Raw genomic sequence first — 22,956 nt, 5'->3', positions numbered from 1 at the left:
TGACATACATACCCACTGATCCCCAACCCCCCCCGCTACACAACCTTCACTGACACACCCGACTCAACCATGCAATTGCTCGCGAGTCCCCACTCCCAACAACCCGCATCGTCCTCCACACTCATTGACCCTCCAGCATACTGATTCCACTCACCCCCCCACCGCTCACTGACCCCCCCCGATCACTGACCCCCCCCCCCCCCCCCGATCACTGACCCCCCCCGATCACTGACCCCCCCCCGCTCACTGACCCCCCCCGATCACTGACCCCCCCCGATCACTGACCCCCCCCGATCACTGACCCCCCCCCGATCACTGACCCCCCCCTTTCACTGACCCCCCCCGATCACTGACCACCCCCCGATCACTGACCCCCCCCCCGATCACTGACCCCCCCCCCGATCACTGACCCCCCCCCCGATCACTGACTCCCCCCCGATCACTGACCCCCCCCCGATCACTGACCCCCCCCCATCACTGACCACCCCCCGATCACTGACCCCCCCACCGCTCACTGAACCCCCCCGATCACTGACCCCCCCCCCACCGCTCACTGACCCCCCCCGATCACTGACCCCCCCCGATCACTGACCCCCCCTTTCACTGACCCCCCCCCCACCGCTCACTGACCCCCCCCCGATCACTGACCCCCCCCTTTCACTGACCCCCCCCACCGCTCACTGACCCCCCCCCACCGCTCACTGACCCCCCCCGATCACTGACCCCCCCCTTTCACTGACCCCCCCCACCGCTCACTGACCCCCCCCCACCGCTCACTGACCCCCCCCACCGCTCACTGACCCCCCCCCGATCACTGACCCCCCCCGATCACTGACCCCCCCCCCGATCACTGACCCCCCCCCCGATCACTGACCCCCCCCGATCACTGACCCCCCCCCGATCACTGACCCCCCCCACCGCTCACTGAACCCCCCGATCACTGACCCCCCCCCCACCGCTCACTGACCCCCCTCCCGATCACTGACCCCCCGATCACTCACACCCCACCGCTCACTCACCCCCCACCGCTCACTGACCCCCACCGCTCACTGACCCCCCCCGATCACTGACCCCCCCCACCGCTCACTGACCCCCCCGATCACTGACCGCCCCCGATCACTGACCGTCCCCCCGATCACTGACCGCCCCCCCCCGATCACTGACCGCCCCCCCCGATCACTGACCGCCCCCCACTGATCACTGACCGCCCCCCGCTGATCACTGAACCCCCCCCACCGATCACTGACCCCCCCCGATCACTGACCGTCCCCCGATCACTGACCGCACCCCCCCGATCACTGACAGCCCCCCCCGATCACTGACCGCCCCCCCAATCACTGACCGCGCCCCCGATCACTGACTGCCCCCCCGATCACTGACAGCCCCCCCGATCACTGACCCCCCCGATCACTGACCCCCCCCGATCACTGACCACCCCCCGATCACTGACCCCCCCCCGATCACTGACCCCCCCGATCACTGAACCCCCCCCACTGATCACTGACCCCCCCCCCACCGCTCACTGACCCCCCCCCACCGCTCACTGACCCCCCCCCGATCACTGACCCCCCCCCACCGCTCACTGACCCCCCCCCGATCACTGACCCCCCCCCGATCACTGACCCCCCCCGATCACTGACCCCCCCCCCCGATCACTGACCCCCCCCACCGCTCACTGACCCCCCCCCACCGCTCACTGACCCCCCCCCCACCGCTCACTGATCCCCCCCCGATCACTGACCCCCCCCCCCGATCACTGACCGTCCCCCATCACTGACCCCCACCCCGATCACTGACCCCCCCCGATCACTGACCCCCCCGATCACTGACCGACCCCCATCACTGACCGTCCCCCGATCACTGACCGTCCCCCATCACTGACCCCCCCCCACCGTTCAGACCCCCCCCACCGCTCACTGACCCCCCCCCCCGATCACTGACCGCCCCCGATCACTGACCGTCCCCCCGATCACTGACCGCCCCCCCCCGATCACTGACCGCCCCCCCCCGATCACTGACCGCCCACCCCGATCACTGACCGCCCCCCACTGATCACTGACCGCCCCCCGCTGATCACTGAACCCCCCCCACCGATCACTGATCCCCCCCGATCACTGACCGTCCCCCATCACTGACCCCCCCCCGATCACTGACCGTCCCCCGATCACTGACCGCACCCCCCCGATCACTGACAGCCCCCCCCGATCACTGACCGCCCCCCCAATCACTGACCGCGCCCCCGATCACTGACTGCCCCCCCGATCACTGACAGCCCCCCCGATCACTGACCCCCCCCGATCACTGACCGCCCCCCCAATCACTGACCGCGCCCCCGATCACTGACAGCCCCCCCCGATCACTGACCGCCCCCCCAATCACTGACCGCGCCCCCCGATCACTGACTGCCCCCCCGATCACTGACAGCCCCCCCGATCACTGACCCCCCCCGATCACTGACCCCCCCGATCACTGACCACCCCCCGATCACTGACCCCCCCCCGATCACTGACCCCCCCCGATCACTGACCCCCCCCCCATCACTGAACCCCCCCCACTGATCACTGACCCACCCCCACCGATCACTGACCCCCCCCCCCGATCACTGACCCCCCCCCCGATCACTGACCCCCCCCCGATCACTGACCCCACCCCCCGATCACTGACCCCCCCCCAGATCACTGACAGCCCCCGATCACTGAGCCCCCGATCACTGACAGCCCCCGATCACTGACAGTTTCCGATCACTGACCCCCCCCCCCCCATCACTGACTCCCCCCCCCGATCACTGACTCCCCCCCCCGATCACTGACTCCCCCCCCCGATCACTGACCCCCCCCCGATCACTGACCCGCCCCCCGACCACTGACCCGCCCCCCGATCACTGACCCCCGCACCCCCGATCACTGACCGTCCCCCCGATCACTGACCGCCCCCCCGATCACTGACCGCCCCCCGATCACTGACCCCCCACTGATCACTGACCCCCCCCCACCGAACACTGACCCCCCCCACCGAACACTGACCCCCCCCCCACCGATCACTGACTCCCCCCTGATCACTGACCCCCCTGATCACTGACCCCCCTGATCACTGACCCCTCTGATCACTGACCCCCCTGATCACTGACCCCTCTGATCACTGACCCCTCTGATCACTGACCCCCCTGATCACTGACCCCTCTGATCACTGACCCCTCTGATCACTGACCCCCACGATCACTGACCCCCACGATCACTGACCCCCCACGATCACTGACCGCCCCCCCGATCACTGACCCCCCCTGATCACTGACCCCCCGCCGATCCCTGACCCCCCCGATCCCTGACCCCCTCCCCCGATCCCTGACCCCCCCAATCACTGACCCCCCCCAATCACTGACCCCCCCCCCGATCACTGACCGCCCCCCCGATCACTGACCGCCCCCCCGATCACTGACCTCCCCCCCCGATCACTGACCTCCCCCCCGATCACTGACCTCCCACACCGATCACTGACCGCCCCCCCGATCACTGACCGCCCCCCCCGATCACTGACCGTCCCCCGATCACTGACCGCCCCCCGATCACTGACCCCCCACTGATCACAGACCCCCCCCCACCGAACACTGACCCCCCCACCGAACACTGACCCCCCCACCGAACACTGACCCCCCCCACCGATCACTGACTCCCCCCTGATCACTGACCCCCCTGATCACTGACCCCCCCCCGATCACTGACCGCCCCCCGATCACTGACCGCCCCCCGATCACTGACCCCCCCCGATCACTGACCCCCCCCGATCACTGACACCCCCCCGATCATTGACCCCCCCGATCACTGACCCCCCCCCGATCACTGACCCCCCCCCCGATCACTGACCGCCCCCCGATCACTGACCCCCCCCGATCACTGACCGCCCCCCCGATCACTGACCGCCCCCCCGATCACTGACCGCCCCCGCGATCACTGACCGCCGCCCCCATCACTGACCGCTCCCCGATCACTGACCTCCCCCACCGATCACTGACCCCCCCGATCACTGACCGCCCCCCCGATCACTGACCGCCCCCCCGATCACTGACCGCCCCCGCGATCACTGACCGCCCCCCCCATCACTGACCGCCCCCCCGATCACTGACCTCCCCCACCGATCACTGACCCCCCCGATCACTGACCCCCCCCCCCGATCACTGACCCCCCCCCGATCACTGACCCCCCCGATCAATCACCGCCCCGATCACTGACCCCCCCCCACCGATCACTGACCCCCCCCCACCGATCACTGACCCCCCTGATCACTGGCCCCCCCGCTCACTGACTCCGCCGCTCACTGATCCCCCCGATCACTGACCCCCCCCCACCGATCACTGATCACCCCGATCACTGACCGCCCCTCGATCACTGACCCCCCCCGATCACTGATCGCCCCCCGATCACTGACCCCCCCGCTCACTGATCCCCCCGATCATTGACCGACCCCCTGCTCACTGATCCCCCTGCTCACTGATCCCCCTGCTCACTGATCCCCCCGCTCACTGATCCCCCCGCTCACTGATCCCCCCCGCTCACTGATCCCCCCACTCACTGACCCCCCCGATCACTGACCCCCCCGATCACTGACCCCCCCGATCACTGACCCCCCCCGCCGATCACAGACCCCCCCGCCGATCACAGACCCCCCCCCCGATCACTGACCGCCCCCCCGATCACTGACCGCCCCCCCGATCACTGACCGCCCCCCCCGATCACTGACCGCCCCCCCGATCACTGACCGCCCCCCCCGATCACTGACCCCCCCCGATCAATGACCGCCCCCCGATCACTGACCTCCCCCAATCACTGACCCCCCTGCTCACTGATCCCCCGAGCACTGCATGCCCCCCGATCACTATCCGGCCCCCGATCACTGACCCCCCCGCTCACTGACTGACCCCCGATCACTGACTGCCCCCCGATCGCTGACCGCCCCCCGATCGCTGACCCTTCCCCCGATCACTGACCCTTCCCCCGATCACTGACCCTTCCCCCGATCACTGATCCCCCCGATCACTGACCGCCCCCCGCTCACTGATCCCCCCGCTCACTGATCCCCCCCCGCTCACTGATCCCCCCCCGCTCACTGATCCCCTACCGATCACTGACCGCCCCCCCGATCACTGACCCCCCCGATCACTGACCCCCCCGACCGCTGACCCCCCCGACCGATCACTGGCCCCCCACCGATCACTGACCCCCCCCCGATCACTGACCGCCCCTCGATCACTGACCGCCCCCCCGATCACTGACCGCCCCCCCCCGATCAATGACCGCCCCCGATCACTGACCCCCCCTGCTCACTGACTCCCCCTGCTCACTGACTCCCCCTGCTCACTGACTCCCCCGCTCACCGATCCCCCCCGATCACTGACCGTCCCTCGATCACTGACCCCCCCGATCACTGATCGCCCCCTGATCACTGACCCCCCCGCTCACTGATCCCCCCGATCACTGACCGACCCCCGATCACTGACCCCCCTGCTCACTGATCCCCCGATCACTGCATGCCCCCCGATCACTATCCGGCCCCCGATCACTGACCCCCCTGCTCACTGACTGACCCCCGATCACTGACCGCCCCCCGATCACTGACCGCCCCCCGATCGCTGACCGCCCCCCGATCACTGACCCCCCCCCCGATCACTGACCCCCCCCCGATCACTGACCCCTCCCCCGATCACTGACCCCCCCGATCACTGACCCCCCCGATCACTGACCGCCCCCCGATCACTGACCGCCCCCCGCTCACTGATCCCCCCGCTCACTGATCCCCCCGCTCACTGATCCCCCCGCTCACTGATCCCCCCGCTCACTGATCCCCCCGCTCACTGACCGGCCCCGATCACTGACCGGCCCCGATCACTGACTGCCCCCCGATCACTGACTGCCTCCCGATCACTGACTGCCTCCCGCTCACTGACCACCCCCCGCTCACTGAACCCCCCGCTCACTGACTCCCTCCGCTCACTGACCACCCCGATCACTGACCCCCTCCCCCGATCACTGACCCCCTCCCCCGATCACTGACCCGCTCACTGACCCCCTCCCCCGCTCACTGACCCCCCCCGATCACTGACCTCTCGATCTCTGACCCCCCCCGATCTCTGACCCCCCCCGATCACTGACCCTCCTGATCACTGACCCCACCGATCACTGACCCCCCCCCCGCTCACTGATCCCCCCCGATCACTGTCCGACCCCCCGATCACTGACCCCCCTGCTCACTGATCCCCCGATCACTGACCGCTCCCCGATCACTGACCGCCCCCCGATCACTATCCGGCCCCCGATCACTGACCCCCCCGATCACTGACCACCCCGATCACTGACCACCCCGATCACTGACCACCCCGCTCACTGATCCCCCCGCTCACTGACTGCCCCCCGATCACTGACCGCCCCCCCAATCACTAACTCCCCCGCTGACTGACCACCCCCCATCACTGATTACCCCCTCCCCCGCTCATTGATTACCCCCTCCCCCGCTCACTGATTACCCCCTCCCCCGCTCACTGATTTCCTCCCCGCTCACCGATTTCCCCCCCCGTTCACCGTTACCACCCTCCCGTTCACAGATCCCAGCCACTTCACTGACCCCACCCCTCCTGCACTGACTCCACCCTCCTTACTACTGACCCCACCGCAAGCTCACTGACCCCAGCCTCCTACTGACCACACCCCTCTACTGACACCACCCTTCTCACTGACCCCACCCCCCCAACTGACCCCCCTGACCCCACCCCTCCCTGACCCCACATCCTCTCTGACCTCACCCCCTGTTACTGATCCCACCCCCTGTTACTGATCCCACCGCCCTCACTGAACCCACCCCCCTCACTGAACCCACCACCCTCACTGAACCCACCCCTTCACTGGCCCCACTCCCTTCCCTGAACCCAGCCCCCTGCCACTGAACCCCACTCCCCGTCGCTGAACCCCATGCCCTCACTGACCCCACTCCCTTCACTGACCCCACCCCCCTCACTAATCCACACCCCAACTCACTGATCCCCCCGCTCCCTGAACGCCCCCGCTCCCTGAAACCCCGGCTGACCCCCACCTACTGATCCCCCCACTCACTGACCCCCTGCAAACACATCCTTGCTCACTGACGTCCCCCACAACCCTCCCCAAGACCTCCTTACTGACACCCTTGCTCACTGACTCTCCTACAACCCTCCCTTACCACGACCCCCAGCCCTCACCTGCCTCAGTGACATCCACCCTCCTCAAATACCCCCCAAACAATTCAGTTCCCCATACATTTTTCAATCCGTTCACTTAGCCGCCCCTCCCTCACCACCCATCCCCGCACCCCTCACCAATCTCCCCAACCCCCCTCACCGATCTCCCCACCTCCACTCTGATCCCCACAAACAGATCTCCTGACACCCGCACCCATTCAACCTCACTCATTTCTCACCCACCCTCGCACTCATCCCATCTAATCCCCCATTCTCTTATCGACCCACCCACCTCCTCACTCATCCTCACCTTCCTTTCATCCTCTTCTCAGCCCGCCTGTCACATGCCCAGTTGTACTTTCCCCGACCTCAACTCGAATGTCACATCCGCACCAATTGTCAGTCCCGCCAGTGAAGGCCCTCAACAGTCATGCGTCCTTCCTGCTCCGCCCCCACCCTCAGCTCACCCCAGCCCAAACCACCTCTCCCCAGCTCAGCCCCCACTGCACCTTACTCTCACCTCAGACAGCCGCTCTCAACACCTGCCAGCCCCCTCTCAACCCCCCATCCCCAGCTCAACCCCCCATCCTCAGCTCAACCCCCCTCCCCAGCTCAACACCCCGTGCCCCCTCTCAGCCCCCCGCCAGCTCCCTGTTCAACCCCCCCGCCCCTGCTCAACACACCCGCCCCCTCTCAACCCCCCGCCAGCTCCCTGCTCAACCCCCCTGCCCGCTCAACCCCCCGCCCCTCCTCAACGCCCCCCACCCCTGCTCAACACCCCCCACCCCCTCTCAACCCTCCGCCAGCTCCCTGCTCAACCCCTCTGCCCCTGCTCAACCCCTCTGCCCCTGCTCAACACCCTCCGCTCACGCTCAACGCCCCCTGCCCCTGCACAACCCCCCGTCCCCTCTCAACCCCCCGCCAGCTCCCTGCTCAACCCCTCCTCCCCACGCTCAAACCCCCGCCCGCCTCTCTCAACCCCCCCGGCCCCGCTCGACCCCCCCCGCCCCTGCTCAACCGCCCCCGCTCAACCCCCACGCCCCCGCTCAACCCCCACGCCCCCACTCAATCCCCCCCGCCCCCACTCAACCCGCTCCCGCTCAACCGCCCCCCGCCCCCACAACCCCCCACGCCCCCTCTCAACCCCCTCTGCCCTCTCTCAATCCCCCGCCAGATCCCTGCTCAACCCCCCCGCCCCTGCGCAACCTCCCTCCCGCTCATCCCCCCTCCCCCACTCAACCCCCCCGCCCCCGCTCAACCCCCCTCCCACTCAACCCCCGCCTGCTTATCCCCCCCCCGCTCCCGCTCAACCCCCCCCGCCCCTGCTCAACCCCCCCGCCCCCACTCAAACCCCCCCGCCCCTGCTCAACCCCCCCCCCTCGCCCCCCGCTCAAACCCCCCTGCCCCCGCTCAACCCCCCTACCCCCACTCAACCCCCCCACCCCGCTCAACCCCCATTCCCCCGGTCAACCCCCATTCCCACGCTCAACCCCCCCTCCCCCGCTCAACACTCATCGCCCCCGCTCAAACCACCCTGCCCCCGCTCAACCCCCATTCCCCCGCTCAACCCCAATTCCCCCGGTCAACCCCCATTCCCACGCTCAACCCCCCCCGCCCCCGCTCAAACCCCCCCCCCGCCCCCGCTCAAACCCCCCCCGTCCCCGCTCAAACCCCCCCCGCCCCCGCTCAACCCCCCCCGCCCCCGCTCAACCCCCCCCGCCCCCGCTCAACCCCCCCCGCCCCCGCTCAACCCCCCCCCGCCCCCGCTCAACCCCCCCCCGCCCCCGCTCAACCCCCCCCGCCCCCGCTCAACCCCCCCCGCCCCCGCTCAAACCCCCCCGCCCCCGCTCAAACCCCCTCCGCCCCCGCTCAAACCCCCCCCGCCCCCGCTCGACGCCCCCCCGCCCCCGCTCAACCCCCCCCGCTCCACACTCCTTGCCCCCGCCCCCGCTCAACCCCCCTCTGTCCCCGCTCAACCCCCTCTGCCCCCGCTCAACCCCCTCTGCCCCCGCTCAACCCCCCTCTGCCCCCGCTCAACCCCCCTCTGCCCTCGCTCAACCCCCCTCTGCCCCCGCTCAACCCCCTTCTGCCCCCACTCAACCCCCCCACCCCCGCTCCACACTCCTTGCCCCCGCCCCCGCTCAACCGCTCCTGCTCAACCCCCTCTGCCCCTGCCCAACCCCCCCTCCCTTGCTCAACACCCCTCGGCCCCGCCCCCGCTCAACCCCCCCCCGCCCCCCGCTCAACCCAGCCCCTGCTCAACGCCCCTCCCAGCCCCTGCTCAAACCACCCCCCTGCCCCCGCTCAACCCCCCCCCTACCCCGCTCAACCTCATCCCCTGCTCAACACTCCTCGTCCCCGCCCACGCTCAACCCCCCCCGCCCCCTATCAACCCACCCTGCCCCCTATCAACCCCCCCACCTGCTCTCTGCACTCCCCCCTCCCCCTCTCTGCAGTCCCCCCCCGCCCCCTCTCTGCACTCCCCCCGCCCCCTCTCTGTACTCCCCCCCCGCCCCATCTCTGTACTCCCCCCCCCCCCCCCCCGTCCCCCGTCCCCTCGCTGCACTCCCCCCGCCTCCCCTCTGCACTCCCCCCGCCCCCCCCTCTGCACACCCCCGGCCCCCCACTCCGCCCACTCCTCACCACCCCGCCCACTCCTTGCCCCTTCCTCCCTACGCCACGCCACCCCATGCAACTCCTCCTATATCCCGCCTGCCCACCCCTTTCCCCCTCCTCCCCTCGCACGGCCCTGCCAGCCGCTCGCCCGCTCCTTCCCTTACCCCGGCCCTGCCCACCCCTCGCCCTCTCCCCCACTTACCCCGCCCTGCCCATGCCTCGCCCTCTCCTCCCATTACCCCGGCCTGCCCACCCCTCGCCCTCTCCTCCACTTACCCCGCCCTCTCCTCCACTTACCCCGCCCTGCCCACCCCTCGCCCTCTCCTCCACTGCCCCGCCCTGCCCACCCCTCGCACTCTCCTCCACTTACCCCGCCCTGCCCACCCCTCGCCCTCTCCTCCACTTACCCCGCCCTGCCCACCCCTCGCCCTCTCCTCCACTTACCCCGCCCTGCCCACCACTCGCCCTCTCCTGCACTTACCCCGCCCTGCCCACCACTCGCCCTCTCCTCCACTTACCCCGCCCTGCCCACCCCTCGCCCTCTCCTCCACTTACCCCGCCCTGCCCACCCCTCGCCTGCTCCTCCACTTACCCCGCCCTGCCCACCCCTCGCCCTCTCCTCCACTTACCCCGCCCTGCCCACCCCTCGCCCTCTCCTCCACTTACCCTGCCCTGCCCACCCTTCGCCCTCTCCTCCACTTACCCTACCATGCCCACCCCTCGCCCTCTCCTCCACTTACCCTGCCCTGCCCACCATTTGCTCTCTCCTCCCTCACCCCGCCCTGCCCACACCTTTCCCCCTCCTCCCCTCGCCCGGCCCTGCCCACCGCTCGCCCTCACCTCCCTTTGCCCCCTCCTCCCCTCACTCCGCCATGCCCACCCCTTGCCCCCTCACCCCGCCCTGCCCACCCCTTGGCCCCTCCTCGCCTCAACCCGCCCTGCCCACCCCTTGCCCCCTCCTCCTCTCACCCTGCCCTGCCCACCCCTTGCCCTCTCCTCCCCTCACCACCCCCTGCCCACCCCTTGCCCCCTCCTCCCCTCACCACGCCCTGCCCACCCCTTGCCCCTCCTCCTCACCCCGCCCTGTCCACCCCTTGCCCCCTCCTCCGCTCACCCCGCCCTGCCCACACATTATCTCTCCTCCCCTCACCCTGCCCTGCCCACCCTTTGCCCCCTCCTCCCCTCACCCCGCCTTGCCCACCCCTTGTCCCCTCCTCCCCTCACCCTGCCCTGCCCACCCTTTGCCCCCTCCTCCCCTCACCCCGCCCTGCCCACCCCTTGCCCCCTCCTCCCCTCACCCCGCCCTGCCCACCCCTTGCCCCCTCCTCCTCAACCCGCCCTGCACACCCCTTGCCCCCTCCTCCCCCCACCCCGCCCTCCCCTTGCCCCCTCCTCTTCTCACCCCACCCTGCCCACCCCTTGGCCCCTCCTCCTCACCCCGCCCTGCCCACCCTTTGCCCCCTCCTCCTCTCAACCCGCTCTGTCCACCCCTTGCCCCCTCCTCCTCTCACCCCGCCCTGCCCACCCCTTACCCCCTCCTCCTCTCACCCCGCCCTGCCCACCCCTTACCCCCTCCTCCTCTCACCCTGCCCACCCCTTGCCCCCTCCTCCTCTCACCCTGCCCTGCGCACCCCTTGCCCCCTCTTCCTCTCACCCCAGCCTGCCCACCCCTTGCCCCCTCCTCACTTCACCCCGCCCACCCCTTGCCCCCTCCTCCCCTCACCCCGCCCTACCCACCTCTTTCCCCCTCTTCGCCCCAACCCTTGCTTTCTCCTCCCTCGCCCTGCCCACCCTCTCACCCTATCACCACACCTTCTCACCCTGCCCCATGTCCCCTCCTCCCCTCCCCCCCCTTGTCCCCTCCCGTTCTCCGTCACCCCTTCTCCCCCCTCCGCTCCCTTCTGCCCCTCCCCTCTCCCCCTCCCCTCTCCCCCTCCCCTATCCCCCCTCCCCTCATCACCCCTCCCCTCATCACCCCGCCCTATTGGGTGGCCTAGTGTTATCACTGGATTAGTAACCTAGAGTCCGAGGGTATTGCTCTGGGGACATGGATTCGAATCCCACCACAGGAAAAGGTGGAATTTGAATTCAGTGAATAAATCTGGAATTAATAGCTAGTCTAATGATGGCCATGAAACCATTGCCGGTTGTCGTAAAAACCCATCTGGTTCACTAATATCCTTTAGGGAAAGAAATCAAACCGCTACAAAGTCAATAAGGAATGAAAATGGACTGACCACCCGGCATCGACCTCAGCACTCGAAACGGCAACGGCAAACCCAGCCATGTCGACCCTGCAAAGTCCTCCTTCCGAACATCTGGGGGCTTGTGCCACCGACAGGACAAACCCAGCAGAGTTGGGAAGGAATTGGCCTGGGAGCCCTCAACATCGACTGAGGACCCCATGAAGTCTCATGGCATCAGGTTAAACATGGACAAGGAAACCTGCTGCTGATTACCACCTACTGCCCACCCTCAGCTGATGAATCAGTACTCCTCCATGTTGAATACCATTTGGAGTAAACACTGAGGGTAGCAAGGGTGCAGAATGTACTCTGGGTGGGGGAACTTCACTGTCCATCACAAAGAGTGGCTCGGTAGCACCACTACCGACTGAGCTGGCCGAGTCCAAAGGGACAAAGCTGCTAGACTGGGTCTGCGGCAGGTGTTGCGGGAACCAACAAGGAGGAAAAACATACTTGACCTCGTCCTCCCCAATCTGCCTGCTGCAGATGCATCTGTCCATGACAGTATTGGTAGGAGTGACCACCGCACAGTCCTTGTGGAGACAAAGTCCCTTCTTCACATTGGGGATACCCTCCATCATGTTGTGTGGCACTACCATCATGCTAAATACGATAGATTTCGAACAGATCTTAGCAACTCAAAACTGGGCATCCATGAAGTGCTGTGGGTCATCAGCAGCAACAGAATTGTACTCAACCACAATCTATAACTTCATGGCCCGGCATATCCCCCACTCTACCATTGCTGTCAAGCTGGGGGATCAACCCTGGTTCAATGATGAGTGCAGGAGGTGTCAACCTGGTGAAGCTACAACCCAGGACTACTTGCGTGCCAATAAGTGTAACAGCATGCGATAGACAGAGCTAAGCGATCCCACAACCAACGGATCTGATCTATGCTCTTCAGTCCTGCTATATCCAGCTGTGAATGGTTGTGGAAAATTAAACAACTAACTGGAGGAGATGGCTCCACAACTATCCCATCCTCAATGATGGAGGAACCCAGCACATCAGTCCAAAAGATAAAACTGAAGCATTTGTAACAATCTACAGCCGGAAGTGCTGAGTTGATGATGGATCTCGGCCTCCGACTGAAGTCCGCCGCATCACTGATGCCCGTCTTCAGCCAATTCAATTCACTCAACGTGATATCAAGAAACAACTGAAGGTGCTGGATACTGAAAAGGCTGTGGGCCCTGACATCATTCCAGCAATAGTACTGAAGACCTGTGCCCGAGAGGTTCCCGCGCCCCTAGCCAAGCTGTTCCAGTACAGCTACATCACTGGCATCTACCCGGCAATATGGAAAATTGCCCAAGAATGTCCTGTACACAAAAAGCAGGACAAATCCAACCCAGCCAATTGCTGCCCAATCAGTTTACTCTCGATTATCAGTAAAGTGAAGGAAGGTGTCATCAACAGTGCCTTCATGCGGCACTTGCTTAGCAATCACCTGCTCAGTGATGCTCGGTTTGGGTTCTGCCAGGGCCATTCAGCTCCTGACCTCATTACAGCCTTGGTTAAAACATGGACAAAAGAGCTGAACTCAAGAGGTGAGGTGAGAGTGACTGACTTTGACATCAAGGCAGCATTTGACCTAGTATGGCATCAAGGATCCCTAGTAAAACTGGAGTCAATGGGAATTGGGGGAAAACTCTCCGCTGGTTGGAGTCATACCCAGTGCAAAGTAAGATGGTGTTGGTTGTTGGAGGTCATTCATCTGAGCTCCAGGACATCACTGCAGGGGCTCCTCAGGCTAGTGTTCTCGCCCCAACCCTCCCTCCCCCTCTTTCGCCTCTCTCCCTCCCCCTCTTTCGCCTCTCTCCCTCCCCCTCTTTCGCCTCTCTCCCTCGCCCTCTCCCCCCTCCCTCGCCCTCTCCCCCCTCCCTCGCCCTCTCCCCCCTCCCTCGCCCTCTCCCCCCTCCCTCGCCCTCTCCTCCCTCTCTCGCCCTCTCACCCCCTCCCGCTCTCCAGCCCCCCCCCTCCCCCAATTCCTTAGACAGCACCTTACAAACCTGCGACATCCATCACCTAGAAAGACAAGGGCAGCAGAGGTATGGGAACATCACCACCTGCAAGTTCTCCAAGTCATACACCATTCTGACTTGGAACTATATCGTGCCGTTCTTTCACTGTTGCTGGGTCAAAATCCTGGAACTCCCTTCCTAACAGAACTGTGGTGTACCTACCCCACATGGACTGCAATGGTTCAAGAAGGCAGCTCACCACTATCTCCTCAAGATCAATTCGGGAAGGGCAACAAATGCTGTCCTCGCCAGTGACACCCACATCCCATGACTGAATTTTAAAAAAACAACCCTTCATCCCCTCCCTCCCCCATGCCCTGCCGTGCCTCCCCTCACCTGTCCTCCCCTCACCTGTCCTCCCCTCACCTGTCCTCCCCTCACCTGTCCTCCCCTCACCCAGCCCCTCCTCGCCTTGCCCCCTCTCCCCCGCCCCGCATTTTCCTCGCCCACCCCGTCCCTCCCGCCACCCTTCCCCCTCTCCCGCCACCCTTCCCCCTCTCCCGCCACCCTTCCCCCTCTCCCGCCACCCTACCCCCTCTCCCGCCACCCTACCCCCTCTCCCGCCACCCTACCCCCTCTCCCGCCACCCTACCCCCTCTCCCGCCACCTTCCCCCTCTCCTGCCCCTGCTTCCCCCTCTCCTGCCCCTGCTTCCCCCTCTCCTGCCCCTGCTTCCCCCTCTCCTGCCCCTGCTTCCCCCTCTCCTGCCCCTGCTTCCCCCTCTCCTGCCCCTGCTTCCCACTCTCCTGCCCCTGCTTCCCACTCTCCCGCCCCTGCTTCCCACTCTCCCGCCCCTGCTTCCCACTCTCCCGCCCCTGCTTCCCACTCTCCCGCCCCTGCTTCCCTGTCCCCGCCCCTGCTTCCCCCTCCCCGCCCCTGCTTCCCCCTCCCCGCCCCTGCTTCCCCCTCCCCGCCCCTGCTTACCCCTCCCCGCCCCTGCTTCCCCGCCCCTGCCCCTGCTTCCACGCCCCTGCTTCCCCTTACCCCGCCCCTGCTTCCCCTTCCCCCGCCCCTGCTTCCCCTTCCCCGCCCCTGCTTCCCCTTCCCCCGCCCCTGCTTCCCCTTACCCCGCCCCTGCTTCCCCTTACCCCGCCCCTGCTTCCCGACCCCCGCCCCTGCTTCCCCTTCCCCCGCCCCTGCTTCCCCTTCCCCCGCCCCTGCTTTCCCCTCCCCTGCTTCCCCTTCCCCCTCCCCTGCTTCCCCCTCCCCCGCCACCCCCTCCCCCGCCCCTGCTTCCCCCTCCCCCGCCCCTGCTTCCCCCTCCCCTGCTTCCCACTCCCCCTCCCCTGCTTCCCACTCCCCCTCCCCTGCTTCCCACTCCCCCGCCCCTGCTTCCCCCTCCCCCGCCGCTGCTTCCCCTTCCCCCATCCCGCCCCTGCTTCCCGCTCCCCTGCTTCCCCCTCCCCCGCCCCTGCTTCCCCCTCCCCCACCCCTGCTTCCCCCTCCCGTGCATCCCACTCCCCCGCCCCTGCATCCCCCTCCCCCGCCCCTCCTTCCCTTGCCTCTCCTTCCCCCTCTCCCGCCTTTCCTTCCCACTCCCCCGCCCCTGCATCCCCCTCCCCCGCCCCTCCTTCCACCGCCTCCCCTTCCCCCTCTCCCGCCCCTCCTTCCCACTCCCCCACCCCTGCTTCCCCCTTCCCCGCCCCTGCTTCCCCATCCCCGCCCCTCCTTCCCATTCCCCCGCTCCTGCTTCCCCCTTCCCCGCCCCTGCCTCCCCCTCCCCCGCCCCTACTTCCCCCTCCCCCGCCCCTACTTCCCCCTCCCCCGCCCCTACTTCCCCCTTCCCCGCCCCTGCTTCCCCCTCCCCCTCCCCTGCTTCCCCCTCCCCCGCCCCTGCTTCCCCCTCCCCCGCCCCTGCTTCCCCCTCCCCGCCGCTCCTTCCCCCGCCCCTCCTTCCCCCTCCCCAGCTCTGCTTCCCAGTCCCCCGCCCCTGCGTCCCCCTCCCACCCTCTCAAACCTCCCCACCCTCCCCTCCCCTCCCCTCCCTCCCACCCCTCCCCTCCCCTTTCACCCACTTCTCCCCTCCTCCCACCCACATCTCCCCTCCTCCCCTCCCAACCACCTCTCCCCTTTTCCCTGTCTCTCATTGTATCATAGAATGGTTACAGCACAAAAGGCAGCTGTTCACCCAGTGCCAGCTCGCTGCAAGAGCAGTTTGACTAGTCCTACACCCCTGCCCTTTCCTCTGCAATTTTTTCCCCTTCAGGTGCTTATCCTATTCCCTTTTGAAAGCCAGTACTGAATCTGCTTCCACCACACTCTCAGGCAATGCATTCCAGATCCTAACCAATCGCTGCGTAAAAAGGTTTTCCTCATGTCACCGTTTCTTCTGCCAGTCTCCTTAAATCAGTGTCCCCTTGTTCTTGACCCATCTGCCAATGGGAACAGTTTCTCCCTCCCTCTCTGTCCGGACCACTCATCATTTTGAACACTTCTATCAAATCTCTTAAGCTTCTCTTTAAGGAGAATAGCCCCAGCTTCTCCACTGCATCCATGTAACTAAAGTCCCTGATCCCATTCTTGTAAATCTTTTCTGCACCCTCTCTGAAGTTTTCATATCTTTTCTAAAGTGCGATGCCCAGAATTGGACACAATTGAGGCTGAACCAGTGTTTGATAAAGGTTCCTTGTTTTTGTATTCTATGCCCCTATTTAGAAGCCCAGGATCCTGTATGCTTTATTCACCTCTTTTTCTATCTGTCCTGCCGCCTTCAATGATTTGTGCACAAATACTCCCAGGTTCCTCTGCTCCTTCACTCCCCTTTATAATTGTATCCTTTATTTGATATAGTCGCTCTTCATTCTTCCTAATATCATCTGCCACATGTCTGCCCATTCTACCAGCCTGTCTGTGTCCTCTTGAAGTTTATCATTATTCTTCTCACAGTTCACAATACTTCCAAGTTTTTGTCATCTCCATGTTTTGAAATTGTACCTTGTACACCCAAGTCTCGGGCATTAAAATAGAAGTGGGGATGTTCGCTGATGATTGCACAATGTTCAGAACCATTCGTGACCCCTCAGATACTGATGCAGCCCATGTCTGTATGCAGCAAGACCTGGACAACATTCAGGCTTGGGCTGATAAGTGGCAAGTAACATTCATTCCACACAAGTGCCAGGCAATGACCATCTCCCACAACAGAGAACCTAATCATCTCCCCTTGATATTCAATGCCATTACCATTGCTGAATCCCCCACTATCAACATCCTAGGGGTCACCATTGACCAGAAGCTGAACTGGACCAGCCACACACATGCTGTGGCTATAAGAGCAGGTCAGAGACTAGGAATTCTGCAGCGAGTAACTCACCTGTCTCCCCAATGCCTGTCCACCGTCTACAAGACACAAGTCAGGAGTTTGATGGAATACTCTCCACTTGCCTGGATAGTTGCAACTCCAACAACACTCAATAAACTCGACACAATCCAGGACAAAGAAGCCCACTTGATTGGCACCCCAGCCACCCCCTTCAAGCTTCAGTCCCTTCACCCCCGACACACAGTGGCAGCAGTGTGTACCATCTCCAAGATGCATTGCAGCAATTCACCAATGCTCCTTTGACAGCACCTTCCAAACCCGTAACCTATACTACCTAAAACGACAAGGGCAGCAGACATATGGGAACACCACCACCTGCAAGTTCCCCTCCAAGACACACACCATCCTGACTTGGAACTATATCACCGTTCCTTCACTGTCGCTGGGCCAAAAACGTGGAACTTCCTCCTAGCAGCACTGTTGGTGTACCTACACCCCAAGGACTGCTCCGCTTCAAGAAGGCAGCTCGCCACCACCTTCTCAAGGGCAGTTAAGGATGGGCAATAAATGCTGGCCTGGCCAGCGACACTCACATCCCATGAACAAATAAAACAAAAATAGATCTATAAAAGACATGGTCGTAATACTGATACTTGGGGAACCCCACTGTATACCCTCCTCCAGTCTGAAAAACAACCGTTCACAACTACTCTTTGTTTCCACTTAGTCATCTTGGTATCCATGCTGCCACTGTACTTAGTCATCTTGGTATCCATGCTGCCACTGTCCCTTTTATTCCATGGGCTTCAACTTTGCTGGCAAGCCTGTTATATGGCACTTTATAAAGTACCTCCTCCCCCGCCCCCCCCGCCTCCCCCCCACCAACCTCACCACCTGCTACACAACACCCCACCCGCATGGGATCTTTTACATCTATCTGAGAGGATGTCTCATCTGAAAGAGGGCACCTTGGACAATGCAGCACCCCCTTGGTACTGCACTAGAGTGTCAGCTTATGTGGTCAAGTCTCTGGAGTGCGACTTGAGCCGACAACCTTATGACTCAGGTGAGAGTGCTAATATTGAGTCACAGCTCAGCATATTGACTGCACTTCAAACATATTGCTTTGGTTGTGAAGCAGTTTGTGATGTCCTAAGGATGTGATAACTTGCATTGTAAATACAAAGTGTTTTTTGATCCTGGTGAAATGGACACAGTAGGAACATTTCACATACTCTGCATTGCATTTTAAATCCCAATGGCAACACTGAGGAGTGTTCAGTATTGCAGTACATAGTTCAGAAACCAACAGCAAAACTATGCATACAAAATATATGCAGTTCCTGTGGCTTCTGCTGTTTGCAGTTTTTTAAAAATAAAGCGGTGATAGTTTGGCTCAGTACTCCGCGTATATTAACAAAGACTGACCCTTAGTTTAATCAAAAATGTAGATATTTAAGAATGAACTTGCATTTAAATGTAGTGCCCTTCATGATTTCTGGCCTCCCAAAGCACTTTGCAGCCAATTAAGTACTTTTAAAGTTTAGTCACTGCCGCAATTTAATACAATGTGGCAGCCAGTTTGTGCACAGCCGAGGTCCAACAAAAAGCGATGAGATGAGGCTGGAGATGAATATCGGGATATGGTGCACCCCAGTCTGCTGTTCTCTAAAAGAAGGAAAAATCATAGGCCGACAGGGCACAAATTCGTGTTATGTTTGGGATGTTGAAGCGGAAATCTCCCCTTTGGTCAAGACTGCTGGTTTGCAATTTTGTTATGGGAAAAATAGCTGGATTTGGGAAAGCAACTGCTGCAGTGGTTAAGAATCTTGAATCCTGTGCAATCAAAATGAGAATTTGTCTTTTTTGTGTTGCTTAAGCCAGTATCCTTGCATGTGGTTTACCTTAGGTAATAGGACACAGATCCAAGGAAAGCATTGTCATCCACATTCCCATCGTATAGAGTGTAGCGAGCAGGATATCGAGTAGAGTAATAAAATCGAATGGACAAGTTATACTGCAGTAAATCACCCAGTAGATAGAATATGAGTGGGACTTAGTCCAAATCTGGATCTCTAGTACGAAACCTCTTGTTTAGTTAATGGCTGAAGGGAGTGAGAGGTTTGTCTCTCCTCACCCCCCCCCCCCCCCCCCCCCCACCCCTCACCCCCAACAGTACACATTGATATAACATCTATTTCAAAGAGATGTGGGAGTCTTAATTGGGGGAGTTTAGAGAATAAACATCCTATTCCATTATGTGTTCATGAATCAAGCTAATTCTAAATGTGTTTCCATCTATAGACATGGGCCTGCTCTATGTTTCAGGAGGTTAATATCAGCAGTAAACTGAGACCTTGTGCTGGTCAACAATGCTAAGCAAGACTGTTTAGTTCTGGCAGCGCCTCATCTCCAGTCCGCTGCTCGGGGGGTGGGGGGTTGGGGGTCTTCAGCCCAGCTCTGACATATGCAGTAGTGTGCATGCTGTGGTCATTAGTGTACTACTGAAAGTATTACAGTGAACATTTTGAAGTATTTTTGAACAACATAAACCTCTTTCTTGCAGGTTAATTTTCTACACGGAAGCCAGACGTGGGTTTAGAAAAGTACCAAAAAAAAATGAACTCCGAAAAGTGGAGCCAGATGAAAAGGCTCCAAAAGACTTGGCCTCGCGTGTGAATCAGACAAGCAAAAGCAGCCTGACCCCACTTCTGGACGAGCCCATCTTATCTCAATCATCATCACGCTCATTCAGAAAGCTCGTCAAACCCTTTCTGTTTACTGTAGGGGTAAGTTGGTATTGAAGGTGGAGCTATTCCCTCCTCTTCTGAAGACTGAGGAATGCTGAGGTGTGGGTCCACAGGAGCTGGCTCCCTTTTGGTACCTCCCCTGAGCAGCTGTTCTTCGTGTGAGAGTCTGGACAGTGTGTATGTCAGTAGGCCATTAGATAAGGGCGGCACAGTGGCGCAGTGGTTAGCACCGCAGCCTCACAGCTCCAGGGACCCGGGTTCAATTCTGGGTACTGCCTATGTGGAGTTTGCAAGTTCTCCCTGTGTCTGCGTGGGTTTTCTCCGGGTGCTCCGGTTTCCTCCCACAAGCCAAAAGACTTGCAGGTTGGTAGGTAAATTGGCCATTATAAATTGTCACTAGTATAGGTAGGTGGTCGGGAAATACAGGGACAGGTGGGGATGTTTGGTAGGAATATGGGATTAGTGTAGGATTAGTATAAATGGGTGGTTGATGGTCGGCACAGACTCGGTGGACCGAAGGGCCTGTTTCAGTGCTGTATCTCTAATCTGACCTTTATAACTGGGCATCCTGTCTTCTTCCAAAATATTCATATATGCTGTCACTGCACAGTGATGAGGAGCAGGAACTCTAGTTGGTCATTTCCTTTCCCAAATCTGGGATGCTGAGATCAATTTTGCATAGGAACACGGGCCAACCATTGAGCCCAGTGAGCCTGCTGCACAGTTTTGTTGGCCATGGCTTAATCCAAATTCTCCATGTCCTTACTTTCCAACTCAGTATTTCCCTTTTACGCCTGTTCATTCTGTGCCTGCAACCTTATGGAGTCGTCCATTCAGCATTCTCACAATTCTTCTGTATGCAGAAGATTTTCGCAGATTTGTCAATCAGTGTAGTTCAAATATTAAGATGGCCCCTTTTTCTATCAATCTCCTTTATTTTAAACACCTCGATCAGAGCACTCCTTAGCAACTCATCCCTAGGGAATATAACTGTGTTTATTCTTTCATCATAATTCATTCCCTTCAAATTAGGATGCATCCTAATGAATTGCTGCTGGATTTACTCCAGGGCAGTACCTACTTTTAAGGTAGTCTAAAGCTGCGTAGTACTTTCTTAATTTCTTATTCTATCACTGTTATAATAAAGCACAGGGTTCCATTAGCCTGTTTGATTTTTCTACCTGTGAGCATTCTTTTAATTCATACATGCAGATTCCCGAATCTCTTTGTTCATCTGCTTGTACTGCTGCCCTAATGGAGATCAGATAAGTCAGCACAGAACTCTCAACCTTCATTTTCCTATTTCAAATATTTCTTGTATCTTCATATTTTTAATTACAAGCTTATATTCTCCAATGAAAATATTCAGTTCTGTGTGAAACCCATTGTGAACTTTGAATGTCAGAATCATCTGTGTGGGACATTTGAGGAGAGGATGGTGATTGGAACATTCTGCGTGGAAGGTTGAAAGACCTTTGGTGGGTGGTAGTCATGTATTTTTATTGTTCGTTAGGATGAAGGAGGCAGGGGGCATGTAGACTTATCTCTATTTCTAGCCTTTGTTCTTTACTTGGTATGTTATACTGTTAGCCTGGGCCCCTCACGAGGTGTCCTGCTCTGTGGACCTTGGCCCTTTTGCCTTATTTCATGTATTATGGTCTTTGCACTATAGACCTTACCCTTTCACAAGACAGCAGTGAGGTTGAACAAAGTGGGAGAGAAGACTGGGTTAATCTAGCAATAGTGCTATATATTAAACTGAGTTATCAGCTCATCAACTCATGTAGTTCACAGGGTCCTCATTCGGGGTGGCAGCCATCTGGCAGTATGAATCTCTCAAATCCAAAGTTCAGAGCTACTTCAATGACCTGCGATTGGATTGGTTGGAAAAACATCACCCACCTAAAGCAGGCGACATCAGGAAGCAGGTAAATGGTTCACAAAACTTGGTACTTTGCAGTCTTTTTTTCCCCTTTTTTCAGCTTCTGTTACGTTCTAGGCTACTGATCATTATATTTACTTCTCAGATTATTTTCTGGGTATGGAGTGACAAGCTGTCCCTAGAGTCACTAGGAGGAGGGAATGCAGGTCGATGCTGCCACTTTCACATGCCTAGGAGCATGTGACTGGATGGTCACCTCCCATCCAGTGAACAGTACTTGTGCGCAGTAGATTGATGGCTGGTTTTTCTAGTGACATTGAGGTGTCATTGGTCAGCACTCTGCTAACTCAGTGAGTAGAGGCACATTGACTAGGATTGTGTGTATTAATGCCAGTTATCTTGGCAGCAGTGGCAGGAGAAATGCCATTTGGTCCCTTTGGCTAGACAGAGGAAAATTAACCGGAGCTCCTGCTAACTCTCCAACGATCTCCAAATGGAAGTGCTGTGCAAATACTGGGATAGGTTGGAGTTGAGTTAGGATGTAATAGCTCCCAAGTTCAAACAACTTCTTGTGTTTCAGTAGGAAACTTCACTCACAATATTAATCGTGGGCAAATGTATGTATTTTAATAACCGTGCTTAGGAAACCAATGGTCACTTAAATGGTGAAGCGAGAGTATCCACTCTAAATATGTGATTAGAAATTGTATTTTCAAGCAATGTATTTGGAGGTCACTGCAGTCAGGGATGGTGACTTCAGTAAGTTAATGTTTTTAACAGCAAAGGCCTTTGGTTGAGCTCTTCAGAAGCACTTGCTGATAATTGCTGGCTTTATTCTAAAAGTAGGTGAGTAAAAACAATCTTAGTATATAAGAGAAAGACTTGCATTTATATAGAATCTTGATAGAAATATAGAATCATGACCTTAGGACATCCCAAAACATGATATAGCCAATCAAGTCCTTTTGAAGCA

At 60.4% G+C, this 22,956-nt stretch overlaps 1 protein-coding gene across 2 annotated transcripts in view; it reads left to right on the top strand.

Moving 5' to 3' along the window:
* The first annotated feature begins 12,596 nt into the window (after positions 1-12,596).
* LOC137375174 (presenilin-associated rhomboid-like protein, mitochondrial) overlaps positions 12,597-22,956 on the top strand; it is a 52,089-nt gene continuing 41,729 nt past the window's right edge. The window contains exons 1-3 of one of the 2 annotated variants that reach the window (XM_068041927.1): positions 12,603-13,616; positions 19,918-20,140; positions 21,889-22,029. In XM_068041927.1, coding sequence (XP_067898028.1) covers positions 13,591-13,616; positions 19,918-20,140; positions 21,889-22,029 — 390 coding nt within the window. In that variant the 5' untranslated portion in view covers positions 12,603-13,590. Of the gene's footprint in view, positions 13,617-19,917; positions 20,141-21,888; positions 22,030-22,956 lie in introns of both variants that reach the window. The other variant, XM_068041928.1, reaches the window with a different exon arrangement.

The sequence above is a fragment of the Heterodontus francisci genome, chromosome 11, assembly GCF_036365525.1.
Source record: "Heterodontus francisci isolate sHetFra1 chromosome 11, sHetFra1.hap1, whole genome shotgun sequence".
In the NCBI taxonomy this organism is placed as follows: Eukaryota; Metazoa; Chordata; class Chondrichthyes; order Heterodontiformes; family Heterodontidae; genus Heterodontus; species Heterodontus francisci.
This window is presented reverse-complemented; position numbering and strand designations above follow the sequence as displayed.